This window comes from Crocodylus siamensis, chromosome 1 (genome assembly GCF_052110815.1).
Source record: "Crocodylus siamensis isolate JL-2025a chromosome 1, ASM5211081v1, whole genome shotgun sequence".
Lineage (NCBI taxonomy): Eukaryota > Metazoa > Chordata > Crocodylia > Crocodylidae > Crocodylus > Crocodylus siamensis.
In genome coordinates, this window is record NC_143395.1 from 354,709,226 (window position 1) to 354,736,101 (window position 26,876).

A 26,876-nucleotide genomic window follows, 5' to 3' on the forward strand; every position below is an offset into this window, starting at 1 on the left:
CTCAAATCTTGCTATACAAAATTTTCTTGTGGATACACTCTCCTCCCATTCTCCTGACATGGCTGATCCACTGCAACCTCCTCTTCTTGACAGAGGTTTCTAAGTGTGTCAGGTCTGCATGCCCCTGTATCTCTGTGTCTGGAATTCTGTTCTCCCACTTTATTTTCCACATCTCATGTGGAAACTTTAGTTTCTTGATGTGCCTGGCATATGCATTTCATAACCCTAAAGCAGGGATGGTAGCACATGTCTCGTTGATTCACATCTTCACCTTAACATGGTAGTTTGCTGTTATTCAATCCACTTTTTGTAATAGCTCAAAATTCTCAGCTGCTTTAGTGATTCTGTTAGTCAGTTCAGTCTGAAGGTCAAGTTCCTGCTGATCATAGAACCCAAGTAACAAAAACTATCAATAACATCAAACAACTTATCCTTCAAAACTATGTCAGGTGTCTTCCACTCCTTGGTACACGATCACAGTCTTGAGATTAATTGCTGTCTCCGAGCTCTTGCATGACTCAGAAAATCTGTCCAAGGGATTTTGCAGGGAAGATTCACTGTGGGCAGCGAAGGCTGTGTCATCTGCAAATAGGAAGTCTCAGAACCATTCTTTTACTTTGTTTTTTTTCTCTCTAAACCATGCGATGTTGAACAAGCTGCCACCTAGTCAGGTTCAAAGACAAATGCCATCATTGCTGTTCTTGAATGGATGAAGAAGCAGGAATGAAAAGTAGATGTTAAAAAGCCTTCGGGCTAAGATGTACCCTTGTTTCGCCCCATTATTGATGTCAGAGGCATTTGATTCTTTGTTTTCATACATTACAGTTCCCTTTATATGTTGACGGAATGAGCAAATGATGTTCAGCAGTTTGGGGGGACAACCCAGTTTTTTTAGAACAGCAAAAACTCGTCTGTTGACTGCATCAAATGCCTTTGTCAGATTGATGAAGATTATGTACAGTGGTATTTTTCTTTACACTTCTCTTGCAGTTGCTTAATTGAAAATATCATACCAATGGTGTAGCGTCCTGAGCAAATACCACATCGGCTTTCAAGAATAGATTATTTCACTTAAAGATTGCAACCTAGGGAGCATGATGCAAAAGACACTTTTTCCAACTATGTTCAATAGGGAGATATCTCTGTAGATGTTACAGTTGCTTCTGTACCCTTTTTGTTTTTGTATTATGGTACAAACAGAGCATCTTTGTAATCTTGCAATATCCCTTCCTCTTTCCAGTAGAGAAGTATAACTTCACAAAGCTTTCTAAGTAATACATCGTTGGCACATTTATAGATTTCAGCAGGCAAACAGTTGTTGCCAGATGCCTTGTTCCCAGTAATTGATTTAATAGCTTTCTGCAAATCTTCTAATGTAGGCTCATTGTCCAAATCCATCGTGACTTCAAACTGTGGTAATCCTTCGAGCTCTTTGTGTTTAATTTCAGTCTCACTGGAGTATACAATTCCATAGTGTTCATTTCAACACTTGAGTTGTTTTTGTTTATCAGTAGTGACATTTCTGTTTAGGTCTTTCAGCGGAGCTGTTGTTTTTCTTGACTGGACCAATTGCTCATTTGACGCCTTCATACTTACCATGGCTATCACCTGTGTCAGCTGCTTTCTGAATACCATCAGAGTTTCACACAGAAATCTTGGGCACACTTATTAGTCTCCTTTTGCATTTCTCTTGTAGCCTTTCTTAAATTTTCTAGGCTTATAGGGTTTTAGGTGATACCTTGTAGTTGGTTAGTGCTGTCCTTTTGTTCTCAACCATGGTACAAGGGCTTCAGAGTGCTTTTCAAATTGGTCTGCATTTTTTTTTTTCATTTTTGCAAGAAAACGCTGTTACAGCAGCATTATATGTGATAGCTTTTAAGCTTTCCCAAGCCTTGGTGGCTGAGTTGTTGGGTACACTTGATTTCACAACTTCATTGAATAGTCTGCATTTTTCTATATCTTTAGTTTGGCTGATGTCTATTTGAGGATGACTGGTAGTTTTGCTGTGGTTGATCTTTTTGACATTGATTCTGACTTTGAAGCAGGCTAAGCACTGTGATAAGACCTCATATGCAGGATTTCATTTAGGTGGTTACACCTGGTAAGTACTAGGTCTAATTGGTGCCCATGCCCTGAACATGGATGTTTTCACAATGTCTGTCTTGTGATTTCCCCCGTGAAGTAGGTGTTGGTAATGCTTAGGTCATGGGTGGGCAAAATATGGCCATGAGCCGAATCCAGCCTGCCAGGCAATTTCATTGGTCCCGTGGGTGCCCGCCAACTATCTGTACCCTGCCCAGCCTGCATGCCCCACTCCCACCCTCGTGTGCTAAAGGCCCTAGCCCATCCCAACCAGCACGCAGCTTCCAGGCTGGGCTGCTGCTGCCACAGCTGCAGTCTCAGGGGAACCTGGTTGGCTTCCCTGGCATCCACTTCACTGCAGGCAGCAGGTAGAGAAGTGGCGGGGGTGGGGGAATGGGAGCTGCAGCTGGACAGAAGCATGGAGCATGGGACTAGGGTTGGTGGCAATGTGGAGCCGGTGCCTAAGGGAGTGACGGGAGCACGGAGTTTGGGTTTGCAGGGTGTGGATGTGTGAGAGGGTGGAGGGGTGTGGCGATCTCCCAGACACCCCCTCCTGTAGTAACAGCAGGTGGTGGGTGCTTGGGGAGCTCATGGCTTGCTCAACTGCTGCTGCCAGGCAGCACACAGCTCTGACCAGCACTGCACATGATAGCAAGGAGCGTAGCCAGACTGGCCCACCTCTGTTGCGTGGGGTTCCCATGGTGCATGTGCAGCTCCTGGCACTTGTGTTCCACCAGGGGAAGCCCTGCGCAACAGAGCCATCTGCCTTCCCCACCCCCTGCCATACAGATTATGGCACTGTTCTGGGAAGTAGGGGGTAGGGTTTGGCTGTGCTTCTCGCCATCACATGGAGCGCTGACAGAAACCACGCGCCACTAGGTAGAAGTGCTTGTGCAGACCATGAGTGCCGTGAGTGCCTTCCGCCTGCTGCTGCTCCCAGTGGCAGGGGCTGTGTGCCAGTCTGAGTGTGGGGAGGGATCGCCATACCCCCCAATCCTCCCTCATACCCCACAAATGCCACATATCCACACCCTGCCCTCACAACCTCCCCATATATACCCCCAAAATACCCTATTGCCCCCTGACACAGCCACACCTCCTCAAGCCCCCCCCAAAACATCCCCACATACAAGAGTAAGACTTATTATGTAGTCACCTATATATACAGTGTGCAAACAGAAACCATAACAAAAATATTTTTGTAATATAACTAAAATATGTTACAGTAGCTATTTGCCTTCTGGTATATGATTTGATTTTTTGTGGTTCCAAGATGGCAGCCCTCCCCCCCACCCCAAAAGGAGTATTGTGGGGGGTGAGGGGAGGTAAGGGGTGGGACTTCTGGTCCCGAGATGGTGACCAGGAAGGGGTGAGGCTGCTCTTGCAGCCCTTGACAGCTCACCAAAACTCATTAAGTAGCTAATTGGCCACCCTGGCATAGATTTTGACTTGCACAAAGTTCTAGCATTTGCTGACTATTTTCATCCATATTACCAATTCCCTGTTTGCTCAAAATGCCTGGCTGGTTCTTGAAACTATATCCAACTCTTGCATTGAAGTTGCCAAGTATTATAATGGTCTCATTTCTGTGAGTGTTGTCAATTTCTTCTTCAGGTTGTTAGTTGAAAATGTTCTTATCTTCATCACCTTCTTTGTTAGCTGTGGGGGTAGGCACAAAACACCGTGATGAAGCTGTTCTGTGTATGCACTCTGAGCATCATGAGATATAGCAGTGGGACTTTTACAGAAAGATAATAGGCGGTTTCTAATAGCAAAACCTACTCTCTGCTGTCTCCGTTGTCCTAGTAGCTTCCCATGCCAGAATATGGTATAATCGTTGTCTTTAATAGAACCTGTATCTGAGAGCCAAGTTTCTGATAATCAGGGGTTCTGGTTTTCTCCGATTTAAAAAACCCCTGCAGTTTCTGGATTAAAAAAAGTAACCCAAAATCCACATTTTTCCATGATTAAAATGAAACACCAGTATATATCTATTTATATATTAGTGGCATTTCATTTCATGGAAAAATGTGGATTTGAGGTTACTTTTTTAAATCTGAAAATTGTTTTTTTGGGGGGTTTTTTTTAATCAGAGAAAACTAGGATCCCTATTTATAATGCAATAGCATCAGTTCTGAGTCTAACCAGTTCATAGCTTAGTGCTATGTGCCATTTTTCATAAAGCGGAATCCAAATTGAACCCAGGGTTCATATTGCATCACAATATGCAGCTCACTTAATCATTTTGGCTAGTATAGTTTCTCTCTGCCAGAGAGAAACAGCTTAAAGCTGTTGCTGACTACCCAATGCCTCAGTGAGGGCACCTTTCTGTTAGGCTGATGTCACTTAGCCTTTTTCCAAGCAAGGAATACCCAACAAGGCAGTGGGGCTTAGAGTTTTGAGGCACCTTACTCTGAAGGTTGTAACACCGTGGTGTTTTATAGAAGCTACCCCACCTTCTTGCCATCAAGCCCTTCAGTTGCATGCAATTTATGGTCATACCCAGGACCACAAGTCAATATTTACTTCTAAATTATCAGAAAGTCTGAACTGTAAACTGTGGTAAGGGTTGGCATGTCTTGTATTTTTTTCCCCTTCATAAATAATCGAGTTGAATCCCTTTTTTAAAATTAGAATAACAGCTGATGGATAAATAAGATCATCTAGACCAGGGGTGGGCAAAATGAGGTCCGTGGGCCGGATGCAGCCCTCCAGGCTATTCTAACTGGCTCGCAAGGCCCTTAAAGACATTTAGAAAATTAATATTTATCTGCCCCTGGCTGCCTGTCATGTGGCCCTTGATGGCTTGCCAAAACTCAGTAAGTGGCCCTCTGCCAAAAATAATTGCCCGCCCCTGTTCTAGACCTTCTGTAATATAGCATGTGTGCTAAACAGCATCTGTGACTATCAGGAACTGCCTTTATTGTCTTTCATCCTTATTCCCGACAGCGTTAAAACATCTATTTAAGAGCATACCGATGTCCCATCTAGTTGATAGGTGTGTTATCCTGACAAGTAGTGTTTTGTTTTTTTTAAATTGGGGATCAGGACTGTGACAGCTGGAATCAGTTTGAAGATTTCATTTGCAATATTTATATAGAATTAGGACATAATGCTCTCTTAATTATGTCACAAAAATATTAGGTCATGAGCTAATTAGTGAATAAAATAAACAGTTACAAAAATAGAATTCAATCTGTCTTGTTTAATGTCAGGGCAGTTAACATCAGAAGAGCTAAAATGTCTGTTTAACTCCTAAGATAGAACTAAATATTTTAAAGTTATGAAAAATACTTTTAATTTTAATCTAACCTCTGCTTTTGAAAGGTGTAGTGAATTTGGAAAAGGAGGAAGAAGGAGTACAGTCAGATTTCTTTATCAAGTCACAGATGATACCTTCTTCTCTGCCACTGCTCACTTATCGGAATGAGAGAGGATGGCAGGAGAAATGGCAGCAGCCTGGGTTCAGCTTCTAGCTGCTCACTCCTGGCACTGAGGAGAAGTGGCAGTGTAGACTCAGCTCCCAGCTGCCTGTCTTTGGCAACCATGACTTGGCCAGAGAGAAGTTACAGGAACAAGTTGTGAAGGCAAAGGCACAACTAGAGTTTGCTTGGCTGTGGCACAGCTCCTCACTACCTAACTTTAATGTGGGTGTAGGCATAGGCAAGGTCCTCAGGTTTTGCAGGCCAGATATTGCTGATTTCTGCATTAGACAATTCAGTGATCCAAACCAACCTTCTCAGATCAAAGTGGCTATTAAGCTTATGAGTAGGAATAAACAATAAAATGGGAATATTTTACATTGCAGAAGATATGTATGAATATGTATATTGCCTAAAACTGAGCGGCTAAAATCCTGTTTTACCCACTAGATGTCCTCAGTTATGCTGTTCGAGTCCTGATGTACGCAGTCCAGATCAGAGAGGCATCCTACCTCACCCCTGTAGATATTTAGTTCTCTTGTTTGAGTGAGGAGATGATACGCAGCCTGTACATTCCCCAAGATATGTTCTAGTTTGCTCTGTGGGGAACATAGATGCCTCCAGAGGCAGATCTTAGGTTATTTTCTATTCAGTGGCTTTTCTTTCATTTTAATGAGGAGTTTTAAGTTGTGCTAAGATACCACCATTTGCTTGGAATTCTACTTGCTCCTGATTGCTTAAAACATATGCATCTTACTGGGATTATTTCTGACCTGATCAGTTAGACATCTACATGGCAGCAGTATAAGTATCTTCTTCTTTCACTAGCTTAATAGTTTGAGCACTTGCCTTCCTTAGCATCAGAGGGTTCGAGTGATGTGTAGTGATTTCCTACTCTTTGTATTATTTACTTTTTATGTACTTACATAATGCTTCAATTACGGTAGGTGCTTTGGATGAAACATTTCCTAGATTCAAAGAGCTTATAAGGTCAAGTGACAAAGAACAAACTAAGGATGAGAGAAAAGGAAGTTACACAAAAGCAAATTGGTTGGTTGCTCTTTGGCAAATTGTCTTATAAATTCCACCACACATGTGATTTTTCTTAATTCTAGACACTCATTTTCTTCTGCTCTCTGTCTTCTCATAAGTCCACATAATCTGACCACCCCTTTAATGTCCTTGTTCTGTCTGGGGTTTTTTTGTAATTCCTTCATCTTGCTCCAAATACATGCTTATGTTCTCATTTTGCTCTTCAATTAGATAATACCTTCATTAGCTGAAGTGCTGAAAGGCAGGGAGATGAATCAGGAATTTTCATTGTAAAGTGAAATAAAAGTAATATGTATCTTTTTGCTTTCTTGTGCTGGCAATTTTAAAGGATGTGAGCTGAATTCTCCTGAAGAAGTATCATGTAAGTTTACAGTGGTTTCATTTATATAATATAATGATATAGTTCTTAGTACCCTTTTGCTGCATGGCAAGCAGTAGTAGGGGGACAGGCAATTTGGGGGGTCAGGCAGTGAGGAAGTCATGGTGTGGCCCTTGACAATTGCCTCCTGCCCCCTGTCCACCCACACTCCAGCTGGTGACCCAGTACTAACCCCTCCCCCACTTAACCCTGTACTTGTCCTCACCTTGGCCTCAGCTCCAGCTCCATTCCAGCTCTGGGCATGGAGCAGGTGGTGACCCCAGCCTCAGCCCTGCCATGTAGCAGGGTTTGTGATGGGTAAGTAGAAGTGCGGGTGGCAGCACAGGGCAGAGGTGGTGAAGGCAGGGCTGGCAACAGTGGTGGCTCTTAGCCCAAGCCTGAGTAGGAGCTAGAACTGGACCTGTAGCAGCTGCCACCCCCCTGCACCCTTTTAAATGGGAGGATCTCATCTTGGAGTTGAGCAAATATGGTAGTTTGGATTTATGTCCTTGGAAAGTTAAAGGGCATGTTTCTTATCTTCTTTCCTCGTGATTGCGGAATGCTGATCACCACCAAGGCATCCTGGTTTTATCTCTGTTCAAAAATAGTAAATTCTCTGCTTTGAAACCTACCCAAATCCACTTTTTTTTGCGATTAAAATGAATTGTTGGTCTGTCTGTCATTCTCTGTCTGTATTTGTGTGCAGGGTAGGGGCAGATGCAGGCTGGCAGCTATGGGTTCGGGGCTCCTTGCCCTGCTGCCCTCCCCGCAGGGGGCCTTCACGGTGCAACAGGTGGGAACTGGCATGGCAGGACAGAGCAGGACAGTGAGGCTTGGTGTGCTGCCTCTGGGAGCCCCATGCTGTAGTGGCAAGGCTCCTCCTGCCTATCCAGCAACAGCCGGGCTGGTGGCGTAGGGTTGTATGCCCTGATACGGCCAGGCAGGCAGGGAGTATCTCACCATGGTGGCGCAGGGCTTTTGGGGTTGGCATCAAGCCTCCCTGCTCTGCTTTGCCCTGCTGCACCGGGTCCCACTTACTGAGCCACAAAGGTCCCTGGGAGAGGGCAGCAGGGCAGGAGTCCTGATCCTGTAGCTGCCAGCCTGCATCTGCCCCCACCCTATGCACATATCTGGGGGGCACAGCAATGGGAAGCTGGGCCCTGCAGCTGCACATTCCAGCCTCAGGCCCCAAGCACCATGCACCACTCCAGCTGGGCAGCAGCCCCAACCCCAGCCCTGCTCAACTTCCTCTCTCCATATGGGGGCCTCAATCCCCCCTGCTCCCTTCAACTTGCCTGCGGAAAGCAGTGGGAGCTGCTCTCATGCTGTTTGGCTACCATGTGCATGTGTATGTAGACGCATGCACATGGTGCCCCTTGCCTGATCACCTTTTTCCTGCTCCCCCAGCCCTTTGCAGGCTGGAGCTCTGCCAGCTTGCAAGGGGAAACCCAACATTTCCCAAGCTTTTCTCCTTAAAAAGAGAAAATCCAGGTTTTTCTCTTTAAAATGAGAAAACGTGTGTTTTACTTCATTGTTTCCATGGCAAATGGAAAACCTGGAGCTCTGGTCATCACCGTCCTGTTTCTTTTTTTTTACCTTAGTTTATGGTTTTTTCTGACAAGGCTGCTTTGATTTTACAATTTATATAAAAATATATATGTTTTAGTGTAACCAAATGTATTGGATGAAGTTTTATTAATTGGTATAAGCTGAAGCTACCATATAATATATTTCAGTCTTCTAATTTAGGGCCTTGTGTTCTGGTTAATTGGATTGTGTTAATGGTATAGTTAGACACGTTGATTGCTCCCTCTACTTTATTGACCAGGCTGATTATCATGTCTGCAAATGTTCATTTTACATTCAGAAACAGGCTGTGGAGCCTTTTACTTTAGCTCTGTACTTCTGCAGCTTGGCTTAGGCCCCTTGAAAATGGCCAAAGTGGGTGACATGGGACAGGAGTAACACATGATAGGTTTGAGAGTTGCAGTTAATATAAAAAATGCTAGTGATGTGCACCATGCTGAATTTGAAAGATAATGCAAGTATATGGGGGTATAGTTGGCATAGAAAATACTTTGTAGATTTTTATAAGAAACCCCTCTGTAAGGTGTGGGGCTCTCTCTAAGGAGGAGGTAACTCTTATAATGTCTTCAGTTTTCTTTTTCTCCTTTATAGATAAGATCCAGTGTACCACCTATTGTTCTTGCTAATGGAAGTTGCGTACAGTGACCTACTACAGTGATCTACATGTATAGTGGTCTACATATAGTGCTTTGCAGTAACCACTGTATGCTGTTTTTACAATTTATTTTTTGTTCTGTAAAACAGTATTGATCTGAACTGACCTCTGCTTAAAAAAAGTCATTTAATTTCAGATGTGAAGTAATTAAGATGGAACCAAAATAGATCGGAGAGGATGCGGTATATATTATAAAGTAATATAAAATTAACTTTTTATTAATGGCTTGTGTTCATACTGGATTTTAAATATGTATGTTTTGTTTTTGAAGATGTGTTAGATGGCCAGTAGGCTAGACTGGTTCCTTATCAGCTGTGTCATATTTTGGTAAAAACACTGAATTTGTAACTGTTGAAAAATGTAGTTTTTTCTTTTTTGATATATGTGGAGAATACCAGTTTTAAAAAACTGTCTTAGGAGGAAGGGAAGGAGAAAATTTTAATGGCTTTGTATTAAGTTACCTTCAGAAATACTAAGAAACATCAACCATAAATGTGGTAACATTGTACAGTATACATGGTTAGGCTATTGTGTAATGTCACAACATATTACTATTTTTCTTACTTCTTCAGAAACGCATTTTAACGTACTCAGCTTTATCCTTACACCCAACCATACTCCCAAATCATTTCAAATTCTTTTGCTATCAGATTATTTGATAGTCTCCAGTATTTTACTGTGTCTGAACACATGCTCTCTATTCACAGTTCCACTCACATTTTGTTTGGCATGGGAATATTTAATTTTATAATCTTCAAAGATGCAGTATCTTCATTGGAAATTGTCAGAAGGAGGCTGGAATGGTATAGGAATACAGAACCCTGTATTTGTGCAGCTGATTGGACTAGATTAGGGATGGGCCGTTATTTTGGCTGAGGATCCACTTAATGAGTTTTGGTGAGCTGTTGAGGGCTGTACACACACAATTAAGGGTGAAGATAATTAACAAATTATTGATTTTTTAAAAAAAACCCCAAAAAATCGTATGCTAGAAATCAAAGACCTACTATAAAGTATTTTAATTTTATCTCAAACTATTTTTTGTCCTGATTTTGTTTTTTGAGTAACGTATATAGAGGTGATCACATAATAGCTCAAAATAAAGTCTCTCTCCCAAGGGTACCAAAACCAGCCAGCAGGACACTCGGTCAAGGGAGGAAGCCTCCACCTCCAGCAGATCCCTGCCGCTACCCAGCCACCTTGTAAATCACAAGGGGATTCCTGCCTCAGCCTGCACACCAGTGCTGCCCTTACGAGTTTTCTGCACCCCAACCCTGCCTGCCTCTCACCCCTTCACATTGACACTTGTGTCCACAAAGCCTGGGGAAGTGCAGTAGCTCCCTCCAGTCTGCCCCATCTCCCCTCCAGGGCCATGAAGGCTGTGCCTACCAACAGCCCAGGGCTCTCCCTTCCTTTGGGAGGAGCCCCAGGGTGCCAGTGCCAGTCTCGTCTGGGCAGATGGGACGGAAGCCAATGCTGGTTGTAGCCAGGAGGTGGCAGGTGGCAGGGCTGGTTTGTGGTGCTGCATGGGGCAAGGCAGGACTGGGTCAGAACTGGGGCTTCACCTACCAGGAGGTGCTGGGAAAGCTTCATTGCCTCCAGTCACAGGTGCAGAGTGCCCTCTGCAAGGTCCTAGTGCCTAGGGCAGTTCCAGCCAGCTCTGAGCCTCAGAGAGGAGAGATGTTGCTGTGCCATTCTGAGTGAGGGGACTGGGGCTTGAGCACAGCTTGCCCAGGGCCTGTCACATAGAGCCAGGTAGGTGGGCATGCAGGGATGCTTCCACCTAGTATTCCCTAGGGTGTCAGCAGCGGCCAGAGCTGGAGCCTCTGGGGCCTGAGCATGGCTCGCCCAGACCCTGCTGTGTGGTTCCAGGCAGGTAGGCAGGGCTGCTTCCTCTCCCAGTATCCTCTGGAACCGCCCGCCACCTGTGCTGCCCGGCCATGAGTTGGATAGAATCAGTTGGTGGGCTGCTCATAGCCCACAGGCCATATTTTGTCCACCCCTGGGCTGGATGATGCCTAAGGTGCCTTCCAACTCTGTGGTTCTGTCCCCTAGTGTACTCTTTTACATGGTCTTACAGTTATTTACATATTTTATATATTCTGTCGATTTAGGTATGATAAATTTTCAAATTCAACACAAGTTGGCAACAGTATACATGGTCTGAAATTAAAGAATCCAAGTACCTTTTGTAAAATTTCTAGGTTTTAAATTTTTTAGAAAATAACTTGTTCTGTAAAGATAACATGATGAAAATCTAACCCCATGTAACATACTGAAATAATGCAATCAAATTAATCAGTTATGCCTGTATTCTCAGAGCAATTTGTCTGCAATCTGACTTTGAAGGTTTTTCCATTCAAGAATTATGTTCGGTTTGTTTAATACTGTCCCTAAGTGTGCATTTTCATTATTTTGACAGTTAAAAAAGAGGAGGAAGATTTTGAAGAGAGGAAATCCATTAAGAAACGAATCAAGGAGCTAAAAGTCTTAGATCCAAAGATTGCACAGAACCTCTGTAAGTAGATTAGTTTTTGATGACTGGTGGATTTGTTCAAAGGTAAATTTCCAAAAAAACAGATTCCAGCCACAAATGTGGGAAAGAGTGCTTTCAGGCTTGCAGCCATTAGCAGATTCAACAGAAAGTAACTTTAGATGCTTATGTGCATATTCAACATATTTGCATATTTCATATCTTGTCCCCCACTTTTTGAAACAACAGTAATATAATGCACAGACAACAAGCCTGTTAAGTGGTTTGCATTTCCTTTCTGAGTAACATTGATCCCCTTGACTGCTTCCATGGAGATGTGATGTATTGATTAGTATGTTGGGTGTATGCTTACGTTTATCCTGGTTTATGGCTACCATTCTCTTGACCACAGTTCTGAAGTGGCCTTCCTTCACCCATGTCTGATTCAGGTATGTTCTCATTAGATGAGGGCTGCATTATTAGATCTTGACAGGTTAGCATTGCTACTTTCTGGTGTTGTGTTACTGGTTATCCTTGTATGTTGCAAAGCCAGATTGCTCAACAACAGGTAGGCAGTCATGCTTGTTTCTCGTAATTGGTCATTGTGGTGGCATCAAACAATACTAGGCACCACTTGTGCTAGATAGGACAAAGAACCTGTTTGTGCATTCACAACTGCAGGCTGCCATTTCTTAAGTTCCCAGTAATCACATGCTGATTGAGGTGATCCATGTGCAACTCTTCTAAAATTGTGCATAGTTTACTAGGTATTAACAACACAAATATCCCACATGACACATCTTGGATTATAGTAAGATTATGACTATAAAGATTGCTAAATTAGGGTTTTCTGTATGCTTTCAACTTCTCATGGTGGCTTTATATGCCTGTGCTAGTGTGCAATCTTTCTTGGTTTCTTGTCCAGTCATGCTACAGGTCACTGGGGGATATTCCTGCTGAAAAGTTAGCAATTTCAGTAGATTCTGTTTTTACTACAGGAAACACTCTTGCAGGTACATGTGAGAGCCCATCAGTATTTCTATGTACCCTTTTTTTTTTCAGTATCATAAGTAAAACCCACTAAATAGAGGGCTCACCATTGCATATGTGTTTTACTTGTACCAGGCATTCTGCTTTTAGGATGGAGAATTGATCGTAAGGATTGGTGATCTTTGATCAATGTACACTTCCTCCTCCATCCCCCCCCCAAGAAGAACGAAACAAAACAAAACACAAACCCTGCTCCAGCTGCTCTATATACATAGGCCAGTCTTCCGTTGTACAATCATATGCACCAGTTGTTGCAATATAGGTAGCTGTTGTGGTTTCACCTGATTTTAAGCACTCACAATTGGAGCAGATTCTTTTGGTTTATTTAATTCATGCCCCACTTGTGGGATCCTATCTTCATTATCAGTTGTTGTATTTGTGCAAAGGCATTTGAAGATAAAATGACTCTAGCCATAAGTGTGGGAAAGAGTACTGACAGGCTGGCATGCATATATTATAAACAGAAACCATGCATTGATTGCTATTAGCAGATTCAATAGAAAGCAATTTGAGATGCACATGTGCACGTTCAGCATATTTGCATATCTCACAATGACAAGCAGAGCCCATTTGCCATAGTTCCTTTGAAAATATCTATGCTCTGTTATATATTTTGTTGTCTGGAGGTTGTTTAGCCACATAGGGAAAGTGATCACTGCATACACATGCCTTCTCTGTCTTAAGGGCAAATAAGTGCAATTGATGCAGTATGTGTATTGCGTATAGCTTATCTAGATTAGTAACTAAGAATTCCAGCTCTGAATACACTGTCAGTTATTTTAAATTCCAAAATCAGTAATGAACTTAACAGTTTTTTCTTCACTTTGCTGCAGAAGTAAACAAATTAAAGCTTTTTTTTCAGAGCAGGAGCATCATGGTAGTTCAAAGCTCCAGGTCTTTTTAATAAGAATGCTCTTAAGAGCTTTACTGGGGTGGGGGAATGAAATCTAGCATCCTACATGCAATCAATTGCTATTATCACAGTGTATCACGAGGCGTTAGACTCTGCTGCATCTTTACCCCATTGTTAGACTTGTGGAATGGTTTATAATTAGGACTAATGGGATTACATTTTTAGGAAGAAAACTTTTGGCTGAATATCAAGGAATTAATATTGCAACCTTTCACAGCTAGCTTGCTAAAGTGGAAGACCTGTCACTTAAAACAGTTCAAACTAGACTAGATAAAATGTTAGAAAACCGGAAAAAAAATCATAGGAAACTTGGGGTACTGTAATTCATTGTTCCAATTTTGTATGTTCATACCGTGAAAAAAAAAATTATAGTATCCAAACTGTTAAATGGCTGGTAATATCTCTTACAAAATCACTCTGCAGAAATCAGCTCTCAGAAAAATGTATACCTTTGAAAACCTACCATTCAAGTTTGAACCTGAAACAATTATTTTCTTCATTGTAAGTGGTACCACTTAGACTTGCATATTACTAAGGTTGCCTGATATTACCCAGCACTAGACTGTGCTTTCAATTGCATAAAATGTTATAAAGAATTAACTGTTTCATGCTGGGTATGTTTTAAGTTGATTTTGTTTGGAAAGTTGCAGTCCTCGGTTTTCTTTTGTCTACCAAAGCTTTGAATAATTGCCTTTTGAATAACTGTTCACATACTTATTTTTACTTATGGGATGTGTCTTACATCCTCTACTTTGACCAGAGACTTTTTTTTTTAACCTTAGCAGTATAGGTAGAGTGCACCCTAGTCCTGCCTTCCTCCACCAAAGCAGCCTGCATGCTACATTGTCAAGCCTTGCAGACCACCTTGCATTTACTTCTTGCACCAGGCTTGTTTATAAGTCAAGCTGGAGAAGCACTAGACCTAGTATTGTCTTCAGGCCCAGGCTCTCCACATTCCTGGAAGAGACCTGGTTTTGGGATACCAGCAAACTCCTTTTGTCCAGTGTTGCAGTCAAGGCTGTGAGAATTTCTCCACTGATGTCAAAATAGTTACACTTCCTGTTTGATAATGCTTCATTTAAGAGGGCACTAAAAGACCAGCTGAAGGTGGTCCAGACTTGTGCAGAGGAGCTGTCTCTGAAAGGTCTGGAATTGTTGAGTTCTATGATAGATGAGGCTCTTCAAATTTCTGAACCATCTGAGAGCCCTGTGTGGTGAGTGTTCTTTTCCTCTTTATAAGCACAGGTTTGGGTACTGCTCATACACTTCGCTGAGGAAAGGTTTGCTTGTGCTAGCATCCTCTACTACTACTAATGAAGTAAAGTCTCTACACTGAGTACTGTTTTCAGACCCAGGCTTTCCATTTTCCTGGTACCTCTTGCCAAAGGGAAATTTGTAGAAAACGGTAGAGCTTCCATTGACAAAAGCACTTAGCTGTATCTTACTCTCTAATTCACAAATCTTGTACTCAGAAACGGGGAGTTTGGAAGATGCTACCTGCCTACCTTTCCAAAATCATTTGGTTTGCTTTTTCCCAGATTGGACCTTTGCCAGCGGGTATCCTGATATTGATCCAGTTTTTGAATGGCTGTCTTCTTACAGCTCCTGTTTCCTAACCTCTTTTTGGGGGGCCCTTCTTATAAGAGTTTACTGCAGGAAGAGGTCCATACCATGCAGCTAATAGGGCCTATAGAAAAGCTTCCCACTCCACATGCGCATGCATGTTAAGGGTTTTTTTTTTTGTTCTTAGACCCGATTTCATTGCTTTCCTCCATGGTGTGATTGGAAAGTCCAAGTAAGGCATTCAAGGGATTACCACTTGTGTCCTCTTTTTCCAGTGTGACAGTTGTGACTGATGCTGCCTAGAGCTGTTAGAGAGTTAATTTAGAAGATGTTCAAATCTAGGGTCTCTGGTCCCATGATGAAATAAACCTGCAGACTCATATTTTAGAAATGAGAGCTTCAATAGCCTTTATGCACTATGTTCAAGAGCATCATGTCCAGATTGTGACATACAATACCACTTTGATGTTTTACATCAACAGATATGGTTGTGCTGTATGTCTGAAGTAGACATGTTATAGGATTGAGGCAAAAGCAGTCAAGTTTACCAGCCTGCAGTAGACCTGTCAGGTCTTCAGAATGCTGCAAAAGATTGCCAAAGGAGTCATCTCTGTATATTATATGTGAGATCAGGAATTCAGTAGTTAGGATTGTATTTGCAAAATGGGATCAAGAGGCCACCAAGAAATGACACTTCTGTTCTAGGGAGGTTCAGCTCAGGTTCTGTCTAAGACATTCATGGTGAAACTATGTTCCGTTTCTAAACCTCTGATTCAAAAAGTCCTCCAGATGGAGCTGCAGCAGTTGCTGGCAGTGATCAACACTAGGGGGGGTAGGGCAGGAAGCAGCAGCAATCAGCAGTGGAGGAAGTGGCTAGATTGCAGGTGATGACCAGGGCACAAGTGGTGGCCTGCCTTTGGGCCAGGCTGTGTTAATTTGGCCCACCATTACTACAGGGTTGCTGATCCCTGAATTAGAAAGTGTCTACAGCTCTGAATCTCAAAAGCAGAGAGTTTTTAAGGCACCATGATATCATCCCAGTGGTTGTTCAGTTGGATTTTGAACTGCATGACTGTTAAGACCACTTGGGGTGGGGGGTCAGTTATGTATGATATATAGGCACTTCCCACCCTAGCTCAGTAGCATTTCTGTATAATGCCATCAGTGACACCTACATCCATCCATACCTTCAGAGTTTTTATGCTATTGCAGAAGCCTGGAGATCTGATGCCATGATTGTTAGAGCAGTCTTACACTTGCTGTTTGCCTAAGGGGACTTTGAGACCCACTTGTTCTCTGGAATCTGTCACAACTAGGAAATGTTTTTGGGAAACAGTTATTTAAGGAGAGTACAAAGTTACTAACCAGTAACTGATGTTCTTTGAGATGTGTTGTCCTTGTACAGCACATATTTAGATCTCCTTCTTCTTTCTCATCTTCCTTGAAGTCAAAACCAAAATAGAACCCTGGAACTTTGAGTCCTGGAAGTGGAGGGTCAGGAAGTACAAACTGTTCTTTACCCACTCAGTGTGGGTGCATGAGAAAATGTGGCAAGGCTCTATCCTGCGAGTTACTACTAAGGCAGCAAGGGAAAAAAAGCCTCCAGTCTAAGCATAGGGCATGGCACACACCTACACACTTATGTGGAAAATACATCTCAAAGAATTTCAATTACTGGTAAGTTACTTCATTTTAGAGTCTGCTGACAATTTTTAGGCACAAACTACTTGGTTAAATAGCAAATTGGAAACCAGTATTTGTAAAGGCTTTGATGTGCGTGAAGGTAACCAGGACTTATCCAGGAAGATCTTGGTGTCTGGATTTTGTATAGATGGGGCATTGTGGACTTTAATAAAAATGGGAACAGCAAAAACTTTTTTGTTTCCTTTTTGCTTTCCCTCTAATACTGTATTCCTGATTTCATGTTATGTACATGCTAACAGTTCCTACATCATTTTCCCAACAAAGGTAGTCTTCCATTAAAAACCCGCCTTTCTGATAACTCTCTGTATGGTCCACCAGCAGTTTAAACTTCATACGGCCAAAATTTCAGGTTTCTGATTTTTTCTCTCTTGAACATCCTTGCTTTTCCTATTTTCTGTCAATGCTTTCAAGTCCTACCATCCTTTTGTCTCTCACTTCCTTAGCTTCACTTCATCCTTCTCCTCTTTCTCCTCACATTCATTTTTGTTGTTGTTGAAGTTGTACCTCCTCTTTCAACAAAATATTTATGATATAGTTTCTTTTCTGGCTAGATAACAAAACCCTCCTCCAGGCCCTTCGTTTCTTGTTTTGATAATTACAGCCTTTTCTTTTCCAAGATGTTTTACACCCACTTTTTTTCGCAAACAGTCTATATAAAACATTTCTGTAAACAGTCTACATAATACAGTTATCTTTCTGGCTACTTCATATTCGAATTTTGTCATTGGCTCTTTGATATCAACCTTAAGCCTGCCTTCCTTCATGACCCACACACTTCACTGTTTATCTGAGTAACCCATTATCTCCTTAATTTCTTATTAAATTCAGTGCAGTATTAAAATGAGCAATTATTTTTTTTTTGTAAGCAAAGGGAATATGTTTGTTTTGTAATTTGGTATGCCTTTTCTATTTGTAGCCACTCAAAAAGTGCAGTGGAAACTTTCTTTACGATTTATAGCTACAAGAAGAAAATACCATTGTCACAGAGCACAGACTGACATTGAATCACTGGCTGTAATTAAGGTAGCATCCCTTAAGGCAGGAAAGTATGTCTACCCATAGAGTAGGAAGAGTCAGACTTGGAACTGGGAAGTGGTAAAAACTTCAATACAAAGTTTTATGTTTTGTCTGTAGTGTTTGTGTACTGTTTGGGTGACCTATAGAGTGCTATAAATCATTTAATATGAGCTTTGTATGTAGAGTAAAAGATTGGTATCATCTTTCCTTCATTCATTATGCATTAAATTTTTGTTTTAGCAATTTTCCTTGGTTCTTTCCGAGTGCCTTATGAGGAAATCAAAATGATGATATTGGAAGTAGATGAAACACAGCTGGCAGAGTCCATGATTCAGGTATGTAAATTGACAGGCAGTTTAAATTCCAATATTTCAGTGTATGCTTCTCATTAAACAGAAACTTGTTAGTGATGAAAACTCTTAACACAAACTATTCAGCTGGAAAATCATTGCTGCATAATTATTCTCTTAGTATAAACTTTGCATTTCCAATAAGTAAACAAAAGTGAACCTTTTAAATAAGATTTATCTACTTTGCAAATTTAACAATTGAGTTTATATTCTATGGTATCCTCGTCTTTATCTCCAACTCCCAGATTGTAAATCCATTTTACATATTTATTCAGACATATAGATAAATGTGTAGTAACATTCTGGATTTTCCAAACTTACTAACTGCTTACTTGTGGAGTACTCTTTATTATTATCACCTGCATTTCATAAAGCTGTCATATTTTTGTTCCGGTGAAAAAGCAGACTTTTTCTATTCAATTAGTGCTGACTTGACCTGGGACCCTGCCTCAGGCATCTCCAGCAGCCACTTACTGTGCATGCTTCCCTGGCGCTTATTTGTAGAGCACTTCACATTCCACAGCATTATATTCAAAGTATAAAATCAGTACAGTTCTACATGGAGACACTAGGCTCACAGGCTCTTGACATTTTTTTTCTATTTACACAATTACTTAGAGTGGTAAGTCAAAGAATCCAACTGCAATCATTGGAACATAATCAACTGGTTATAATATATCTACTAGATACTTGTACACAAGCTAGATTTGAAAAACTATCAAAATTGCATGCAGCAAACAATGAAATTATTTTTGGATGTATCATATGATCATGCTCAAATGCAGAGTAGTGTACTTGATTTTTATCCTTTATGATGTACTCTTTCATCAAACTGTATTTCCATACTGGTATTCAGAAGAAATTCAGAAAAAAATTCTTTTATATTCCATGCTGTTAAGCTCTTGGAAAACTACATCTCTGGATTAGGTTCTTGGACCACCTGGAACCACATTTTGTACAACAATTGCATATATATGTTTTTGATGATGGCTAGCCAGTATTGTTCATATTACATATACTTGTTTTTCTGATAGTTAGGGATGAATGTCCCTCTTGCCGAGCTTTTCTTTCCTAAAGAGCCACAACCACAATAATTATGCCTGAATAACTATATCATAAAGCCCCATAGTGTAGACCCAGCATATGCTGTCAATTTTTTTCCTGCCGTACTAGAAATACAATCTTCATGAATGCTACAAGCTAAGCTAACAAAATAATTGTTTATCAGCATAGCTGTATCCATACCAGGAATTTGGTTGGTATCATTATCTCATCTGAGGATGTTAAACTTTTTCATCCCTGTAGCCAGCAACAGGGTAGGTAGAACATTTCTGTAGGTTATACCAAGCCAGATTTAAACTTCATTGCCAACTTCATGCTGGCAGGGGGGCTTTGTGCTCTTCTCAGCTTGTATTTTGATATCATACCTTATTGTAGCACATCCCTTTCTAAGTGTTATTACAGCATATGTTTGCATATATTGGAAATTAGGTGAAATACTATCTTGTTGTAGTTGCATACTGGCTCCTTCTTGTGCATATGATATCTCCAATGAAATGACTTTTTCTTGCCTTATCTTTTTCTCAGCTAAATTGAGTTTAGAGATGCCCAAAAACAGCTATGTTCTTTTTTAAGACTAAAAAATAAGTCCCCGTGGAGAACATTAGTTTTGGCTTCTACACTTGTGTGTGCATACTGTACAGATGGTGGGAGCAAGACTTATCTCATTTGCATTTGATACTTAGTATTGGTGTGTGTGTATATATGTATATATATATATATATATATATATATATATATATATATATATATATATGTTTGAAATGGCTTGTTTAACAAGTTAATGAATAGCATCATTTAAACCAGTAACCCCACAGAAAGAAACCTTGATCATTATTTTTTAGGATCAGTTTTCAATCATACTTAAGAGTGGAGCGTGTGTGTGTGTGGGGGGGAGGCTTGTGGGAATCAAGAACTGCTATATTAGAAGACTATTGTCTAAGCTTTGCTGCCCTGAGTGAGTTTGTCCTAGACCTTCCTTACCCAGCCTGGTGCTAGATAACTATAAGATCCAAATCAGGGATAGGCAAAATATGGCCTATGGGTGCAGCTGCAGTTGGCCCCATACCACTCGACTCCTCCCACCTCCAACGGCTGCTCCTCCCCCTGCCCCAGGACATGTTGCTCCAGCTCCAGCTCCTGGCTGCCTTATACCCACTCTACCCACCTGGCACAATGAGCAGCGGGCTGCTGAGTAGGTGGAAGGCATCCAGGAGCCAGAGCTGGAGCTCCACATTCTGGAGTCCAACCCCCACCCTACCCCCCAAAAAACCACCTTATTGTTTTTATTGATTGCAATTATGCTGTAGTAAAGGAGAAATAGTCAGTTTTAATGAGGACCCTAAAGGCAGGACTTCCCATGCAAGTGGCTCTATCATCAATCATTGTATTTACTCGAATACAAGATGAGGTCCCACCCTACCCTTCCTCCCCCCCAGCCCCAATCAGCATGGGGTGAAAAGTCCCTAATCTTACATTTGCACACACAGAAGCCTCATACACTCTCCCCCGCAATCAGCATAGGGTAAAAATCCCCTAATCTTACAGTTGCACATACAGAAGCCTAATTAAATACATTGTCTGTCATTAAACTGATGCCAAAAGTGTCATGTGCTTAGTAATGGAAACCAATTATGAAGTTGATTAAATGCTGCCAGTACTGAGCATGATTATAAAATGTGTGGCCCATATTGGGTAAACATACTAATGGGAACCTACCACAAGGAAAAGTTAGTACAGCTCATGTGAATAAGATATATGGTAGTACCCATTAAGCACAGTTCCCCCCTTAGCACTGACTGTCTTTCAAGTCATGGTGAGTCACTAAACAATACATTTTTACTTCCTCTTCAATCCTACAGCTGAGCTTATGCTTTCCTTGTCCTTTTTCACTTATTCCTGTTTCTTTACCAGCCTTAAAGTTCTGGCGGACATCACCTAAGCAGGGCCCAGAATCCCTCTCTTATTCTTCTCTTTCAGCCTGTTGCATATGATTATTGTGGCCCTACCCTCCATGAAATGGAACCCAGCCAGGTTGGGTTGGGTCACAGGTTGTCCTGTGCCCTGTCTGCATAAAAATTTTTTGAGCATCCCAGGACTTATAACAGGAATGCCTGGTTTTAGTCATAGGTAAGGGGCTACTAAGCACACAGATCCCTTGTGGGGGTATCTAGAGTCTGGGTTTGACAGTAAAGAGGGATACAGAGGGTGCAGGGGAAAGATTGCAGGGGGAAAAGGGCAAGTGGACCACCTGAGCCCTCCAGATTTATTTTCCCTGCCATAGCAGTGGGTGAAGGACAAATTCAAGGCAAACTGCCAATCATTAGATTCTATATCTGGAAAATTATATCAAATTTATATATTTTCCATATATACAATCTAATTATGGGGGGGTGCCTTGTTACCAAGGTTGCCTTGTATGGTAAATGACATGGGCATATGTCATTATTCTCAAGGGATTTCAGGGTATATGCCTTAGTGCTCTGGGGTTCCATGACAACAGTTATTGCAGCTTGTCCATTACTTTGCCTAGGCTAACTCATCTTTAATTACCTGAGCCTGCTTTACTTTTTAACCTTGTAACTGTTCTAGTCCTCTGGAATTCTCTCCAGAGAATTTTTCATTAAAAATTAATATAAGTAGGCCAAAGATCTCCTCAGCCAATGTTCTGTTACTCTTGGATGTAGTGCAACAAGCCTGCTGATTTTAAAGCTGTTTACCCCAGTAGACACCATAGCATCCTCTTTATTTAATAATGCACTAGAAGGTACTTCGTTACCTCCCTATAAGAATAATTCATCCTCTTCTTTTATTTTAGGTATATAATGGACATATTTAAGTCACACATTTTCATCATTATTAACATTTATTAATAGTCTTATAACTCTGTTAGGTTTTCTTTTGTTTATATATGTAATCTGTGTTTTTGTCTTTGTTCTACCAGTCACAGATTTATTTTTTTAAACTGGGTGTGTTTAACTTTTTTCTTATCAGTTTCTATACTTCATAACTTAGAACAAATTAAATATGAGAGCCCTCCACTGATTTTTTTGAAACGGGAATTACCTACTTAGCTCGTGCTCCAAGCCATCATCAGCAATAGAGTACTGAAGGGAAAAGGTTAGATGAGTAACTTACTGGGTGGAAGCTTCATCATGTCAGCATGGCACTGCGTGTCCCAGATAACCTGTTTTTTTTGTGCGTAGTGGAGAGAACTGGCTGAAACAATTGTTACTAGGAGCAGAAAGTGATACAGGTCCTCATTTCTCAGCTGAATTATAGAGAGAATTCCATTTAGCCTGCCAAATAAAAGACTCAGCCTTACAGGGAGAAAGGTGTTCCCAGAATCTGTACCTTGAGAGAACAATTTGCATCATCACCCTCTAGAAACCAGAGAAAGGCCAGGGTTTGTACAACTTGGAAATCTGTTCTGCATGCTCACAGCTCACATCATAACAGTACTGGTCATATTTTAGCTAATTAGGCAAGGGATATTGGGAAAATAAAAACTTAAACTTATGGGCGCACAACCAAGAAGAGGCATGCTTAAAGTTTAAGGGGCATTTTGGGACCACTTTGCATACAGTAAACAGCTAGCCTATGTTGTCTATTTGGCTATTATATTTCACAAGCTTACTTCTATTCAAGCAGTTTTATTGAGCTTGAACACAAAAAACTGCATTGCCAGTTGGCAGCAGGAGGCAGACTTGTCTGTGTTTTTTGTTTTGTGTGATATTTTTATTATCTTGTCAGGAAAATATTTTAGAGAGTCTGAGTTTGAGGATTTTAGTTATTTCATTTATTTTTAATTTTTTTCATTTTATTTTTTTTTCTTTGTCAGTTTATATCTTTTATCCATTTAAATTTGAATGTATATGTTCCTTTAATAAAATGTTTCTTCTTGAAGTTGGTTGATCTTTGAATCATTTGAATAGTTAATGTCATAGGGTGGATGGCAGCTTCAGCAGGGGTAGCTCAGCCAAAGCCCCCGCCACCACCAGCGCCACCTCTGGGCCACCCTTCTACTTTGAGGAGAGGGTGTACTTCCCTCCTACTTTGAAGAGAGGAGGTGCTGCTCACCTTTGCTTTCAGCACCTGGGTAAAAGCTGCTGCTAGGGTCCAAGAAAGAGTGGTACCTGGCAGTAGGCGTGGCCACCTTTCCCTTGCTGCTACCCAGGCTGCCTTGCTGTGGCCCACGCTGGGGCTGCCCTGCAGCTTCTTCCCACCACTTCCTTCACCCCTGTGCTGCCTCTGGGCTATCCTGTGCCCCCAAACGCAGCAGAGAGGTGTGCTGCAGGGCAGCCCCAGTACAGGCTCTGGGTAGCCACAGCAAGAAGGTCCCAGCAGTTGTGAGGGGGAAGCGGTTGTACCTGCTGCCAGGTCCTGCTTTTTCCCGGTGCCCAGCAGCTTCTGCCCAGCCCTGGGGTGAGTGCACAGCTCTGGCCCCAACCCCAGCTTGCCCCACCCTGTACAGCATGATGGGGTCCCTCCAGCACCTGCTCCTGACCTGTCTGCCCCTGCCACAATGAGTGTCTGTGGTGGCAGCCAGGCAGAAGCTGCTGCTGGGCATAGGGAGGGAAAAGCAGGACCTACTGGTGTGTGCAGCAACTTCCCTGGTGCTGCTGCTGATGCCTGGAACCTGCATCAGGACAGTGTTGATGGGAGGAGTTGCTCTGGGCAACCAGCAGGAAGAAGGCCCCAGCAGCAATGTGGGGGAAGAAGGCCATGCTCACTGCCAGGTCCTCCTTTTTTCCTCCATGCTCACCAGTAGCTTCTGTCCAGCTGCTGCTACTCAGTTGCCTGGGTAGATGGGTCTGGAGTGGGACCCCAACCCCCTACATGGGCTGAGGCTGGGGCCTTGCACTCAGCATGGGGCTTGGCCCCTGCCCGCATAGGTCCTAGCTGGTCTCCATGAGGCTTGGGCTGGCGGTGGTGGCAGCCAGAAGGAGCTGGAGCTGCTGGGAAATGGAGTCTGGCTCTAAAGCCACCCTGGCCCTGCTGTGTGCCAGTGGACAGTGGAATGTGCCATGGATTGGATGGTGCCTAGGCGAGGCGCAACTGAGGGACCTCCTGTGGGCTGGATCTGGCCTATAGGATGTATTTTGTTCCATGCTTGGTTTATTGGGACTGGATTCATGTAACTACTAGGCAAAGGCAGTGCACCGCAAAAATCAACTAGTGAGCTGGAGAGCGCACAGAATCTCACTGCAGTTAGGGGAGAGAAACAAGTGGAGTCTATTTAGTTGTTGACTTGCTACTTTCTAACAGTAGATCTAATCAGCATGTTGCTTAAAGATAGCTGGAAGTTGATTTTAGGTCTTCCATTGTTGGTCATTTCTATGGAGTTAAATCAGTATTCATAACAGTAGTTTGGTGGTAAAGCAGGAAGTCTTTCAGGATAAATTGCTAGAAAAGTTTTGGTAAGGAGAACATTTGTTCTGGTTTTGTTTTAAAAATAGGAAAACTCTTAACTTTTTCTGACCCAGTCTTTTATGCTGTGCTGAGACTGGGGCAAAAAGGTTGTGTGGTTTGTAAGTTTGTTTTTTTTTGTTTTTTTTTAAAAACTTTAAAAAATTTGCTTAAACTTGGAGCATTCAGTATGTAAGCATATTAAATATACGTATGTCTTAGTTTAATCTTTAAACTACTTAGCCTACTAAGAAATAGGCCATTGTGAGGTTTGGGTGGCGGAGGGCATTATTTTAGCATTTTCTTACTTTTGAAATTGGATTCTTCATACTACTGGTTGTCAGTATCAATTTATGAGTGAAGAAAGAATGAACTTTCTGGGTAGAGAAATTAATTACAACAGTGACAGTAAGTAGTCAATGTTGAACTTGCTAACTTGCAAGTTTATTCGCTTCTGCTCTTTATTTAAAGTATAATTAAAAATGAGAACATATAGAATGCTCAGTTATGTAGTTTACTTAATTATACACAAAAATTAGATTCATCTTGTATAGTAAATCTGAGATTAATGTGAAGATGTCTATAGGAATCACTTCATTTTACTAGTACTGACTGAAGATTTTGAAGACTCTTCAGTGATGAGTTTTAGCTGGGGTTTTGGGGGCTAGAATCTTAATCTCTTTTTCATTTTCTTTATACTTCAGTCAAGGGGAACGTGCAGTATTTGCATAAAACGGCATAGGTTCAGTGAGTTGCTTCATATTAGTTAGAGTTATTGTGTTCCAATGTCCTTTAACTTTGATATTTCTGGTGTCTGATATTTAAAAAGTACATAATCTATGGACTGGAAAATTTTACTCTGATTTTTCTGCTATTGAAATGTATTATAGCTGCTGGACAAAAGACTTTTTTATTTTGGGATACTGATGATCAGCTGTATATTTAGACTATTGGTAATAGTCAGTTAGGTGGCTGGTATGTTTAACATATGAAAAGTATATCATCTGGGTAGCATGAGTGAGTCTGATTCATGTCTTAAAATCTGTTTCAACTTTTGTGCCATAGGGCTTCTGAATTGCATAGTTTCAGATTGGAGGATCTTGCCCATAAGTAAAATTACACCTGTTTATACATGTAAAAATAATTCACAATCCACAATTGGCTCTTGCTTCTGTTCTTTTGTAATAGGAAACAATTTGTTTTCCAGGTAGAGAAATCCTTTACAATCTAATTTTGCAAAAGTTTTCAGGTCATTTCTTCCATGTATTATTTACAGTTCAAACTGTAAAAATAATTATTCCGCGACAGATCATCGCTTGCCTTGAGCATTGCAGCTTCCTGTTCTCTGCTTTTCACTTCATGATTCCCTCAAATGGTCCCAAACACTGTTTTTGAAAAATCTACTTTTTCCCTTGCTTGTTCCCTATGTTGCTTTTTCTAGAAAATTTGAAACTGCTACTTCTTGCCTTCAACACCCTGCACAATGAAAAAGGAGATGGGTATATATCACCTTTAAATATTTTTATGATAATGAATAAAAATCTGGACAGTACTTTCCTACCACAGTTTTTTGTGCCTTTTTATTTTTACACTGAAAATTGAAGTACAACCTGGGCTGAATGAATTTGATTACAAAAGAATGATTGTTACAAGAGCTAAGATACTGGAAGTTGAACAGCTAAAAGGAAAAAATAATTTTCAAATGATATAAGACTCTCCTTTTTTTTTCCACCTCTCTCCCCCTGTCTAGGAGTCTTGGTAAATGCTTAAGTAGCTAGTCCACCCTGTTCTATGGTGCTCTGACTGTAGTAATTTCAATATATAAGCGTGGCTACTTTAAGTTTCCTTGGGTATGTGTAACTGAGCTGCAGTCACCTTTGGATTACAGTGTAGTCATACTGTTAAGGCTGTAGAGTATGGCCTGCAGATGAATGGTTGACAAGTTGGTCTGCAGACCAAATCTGGTCCTTGGGCCTGATCCAGTACACAATGGACCAGCTTGTCAGCTGGGACCCAGTCCTTCCAATGGAGCTTAGAAATTCGGTGGCAGTACAGGCAGTCCTCGACTTAGAACATTTCCAGCTACAACATTTCACACTTACAAAGTTTATAAATTGACACCCTGTTTCAACTTTATGATGTCAGTTTTGACTTTACAATGCTTGATCGGATGCGACGCCA

General features: G+C 41.5%; 1 protein-coding gene across 2 annotated transcripts in view; it reads left to right on the forward strand.

Moving 5' to 3' along the window:
• DIAPH3 (diaphanous related formin 3) overlaps positions 1-26,876 on the forward strand; it is a 485,008-nt gene that overhangs the window by 207,346 nt on the left and 250,786 nt on the right. For both annotated transcript variants that reach the window (XM_090024704.1, XM_090024695.1), the window contains 2 exons: positions 11,580-11,675; positions 18,118-18,212. In XM_090024704.1, the coding sequence (XP_089880830.1) occupies positions 11,580-11,675; positions 18,118-18,212 (191 nt within the window). The remainder of the gene's footprint in view (positions 1-11,579; positions 11,676-18,117; positions 18,213-26,876) is intronic.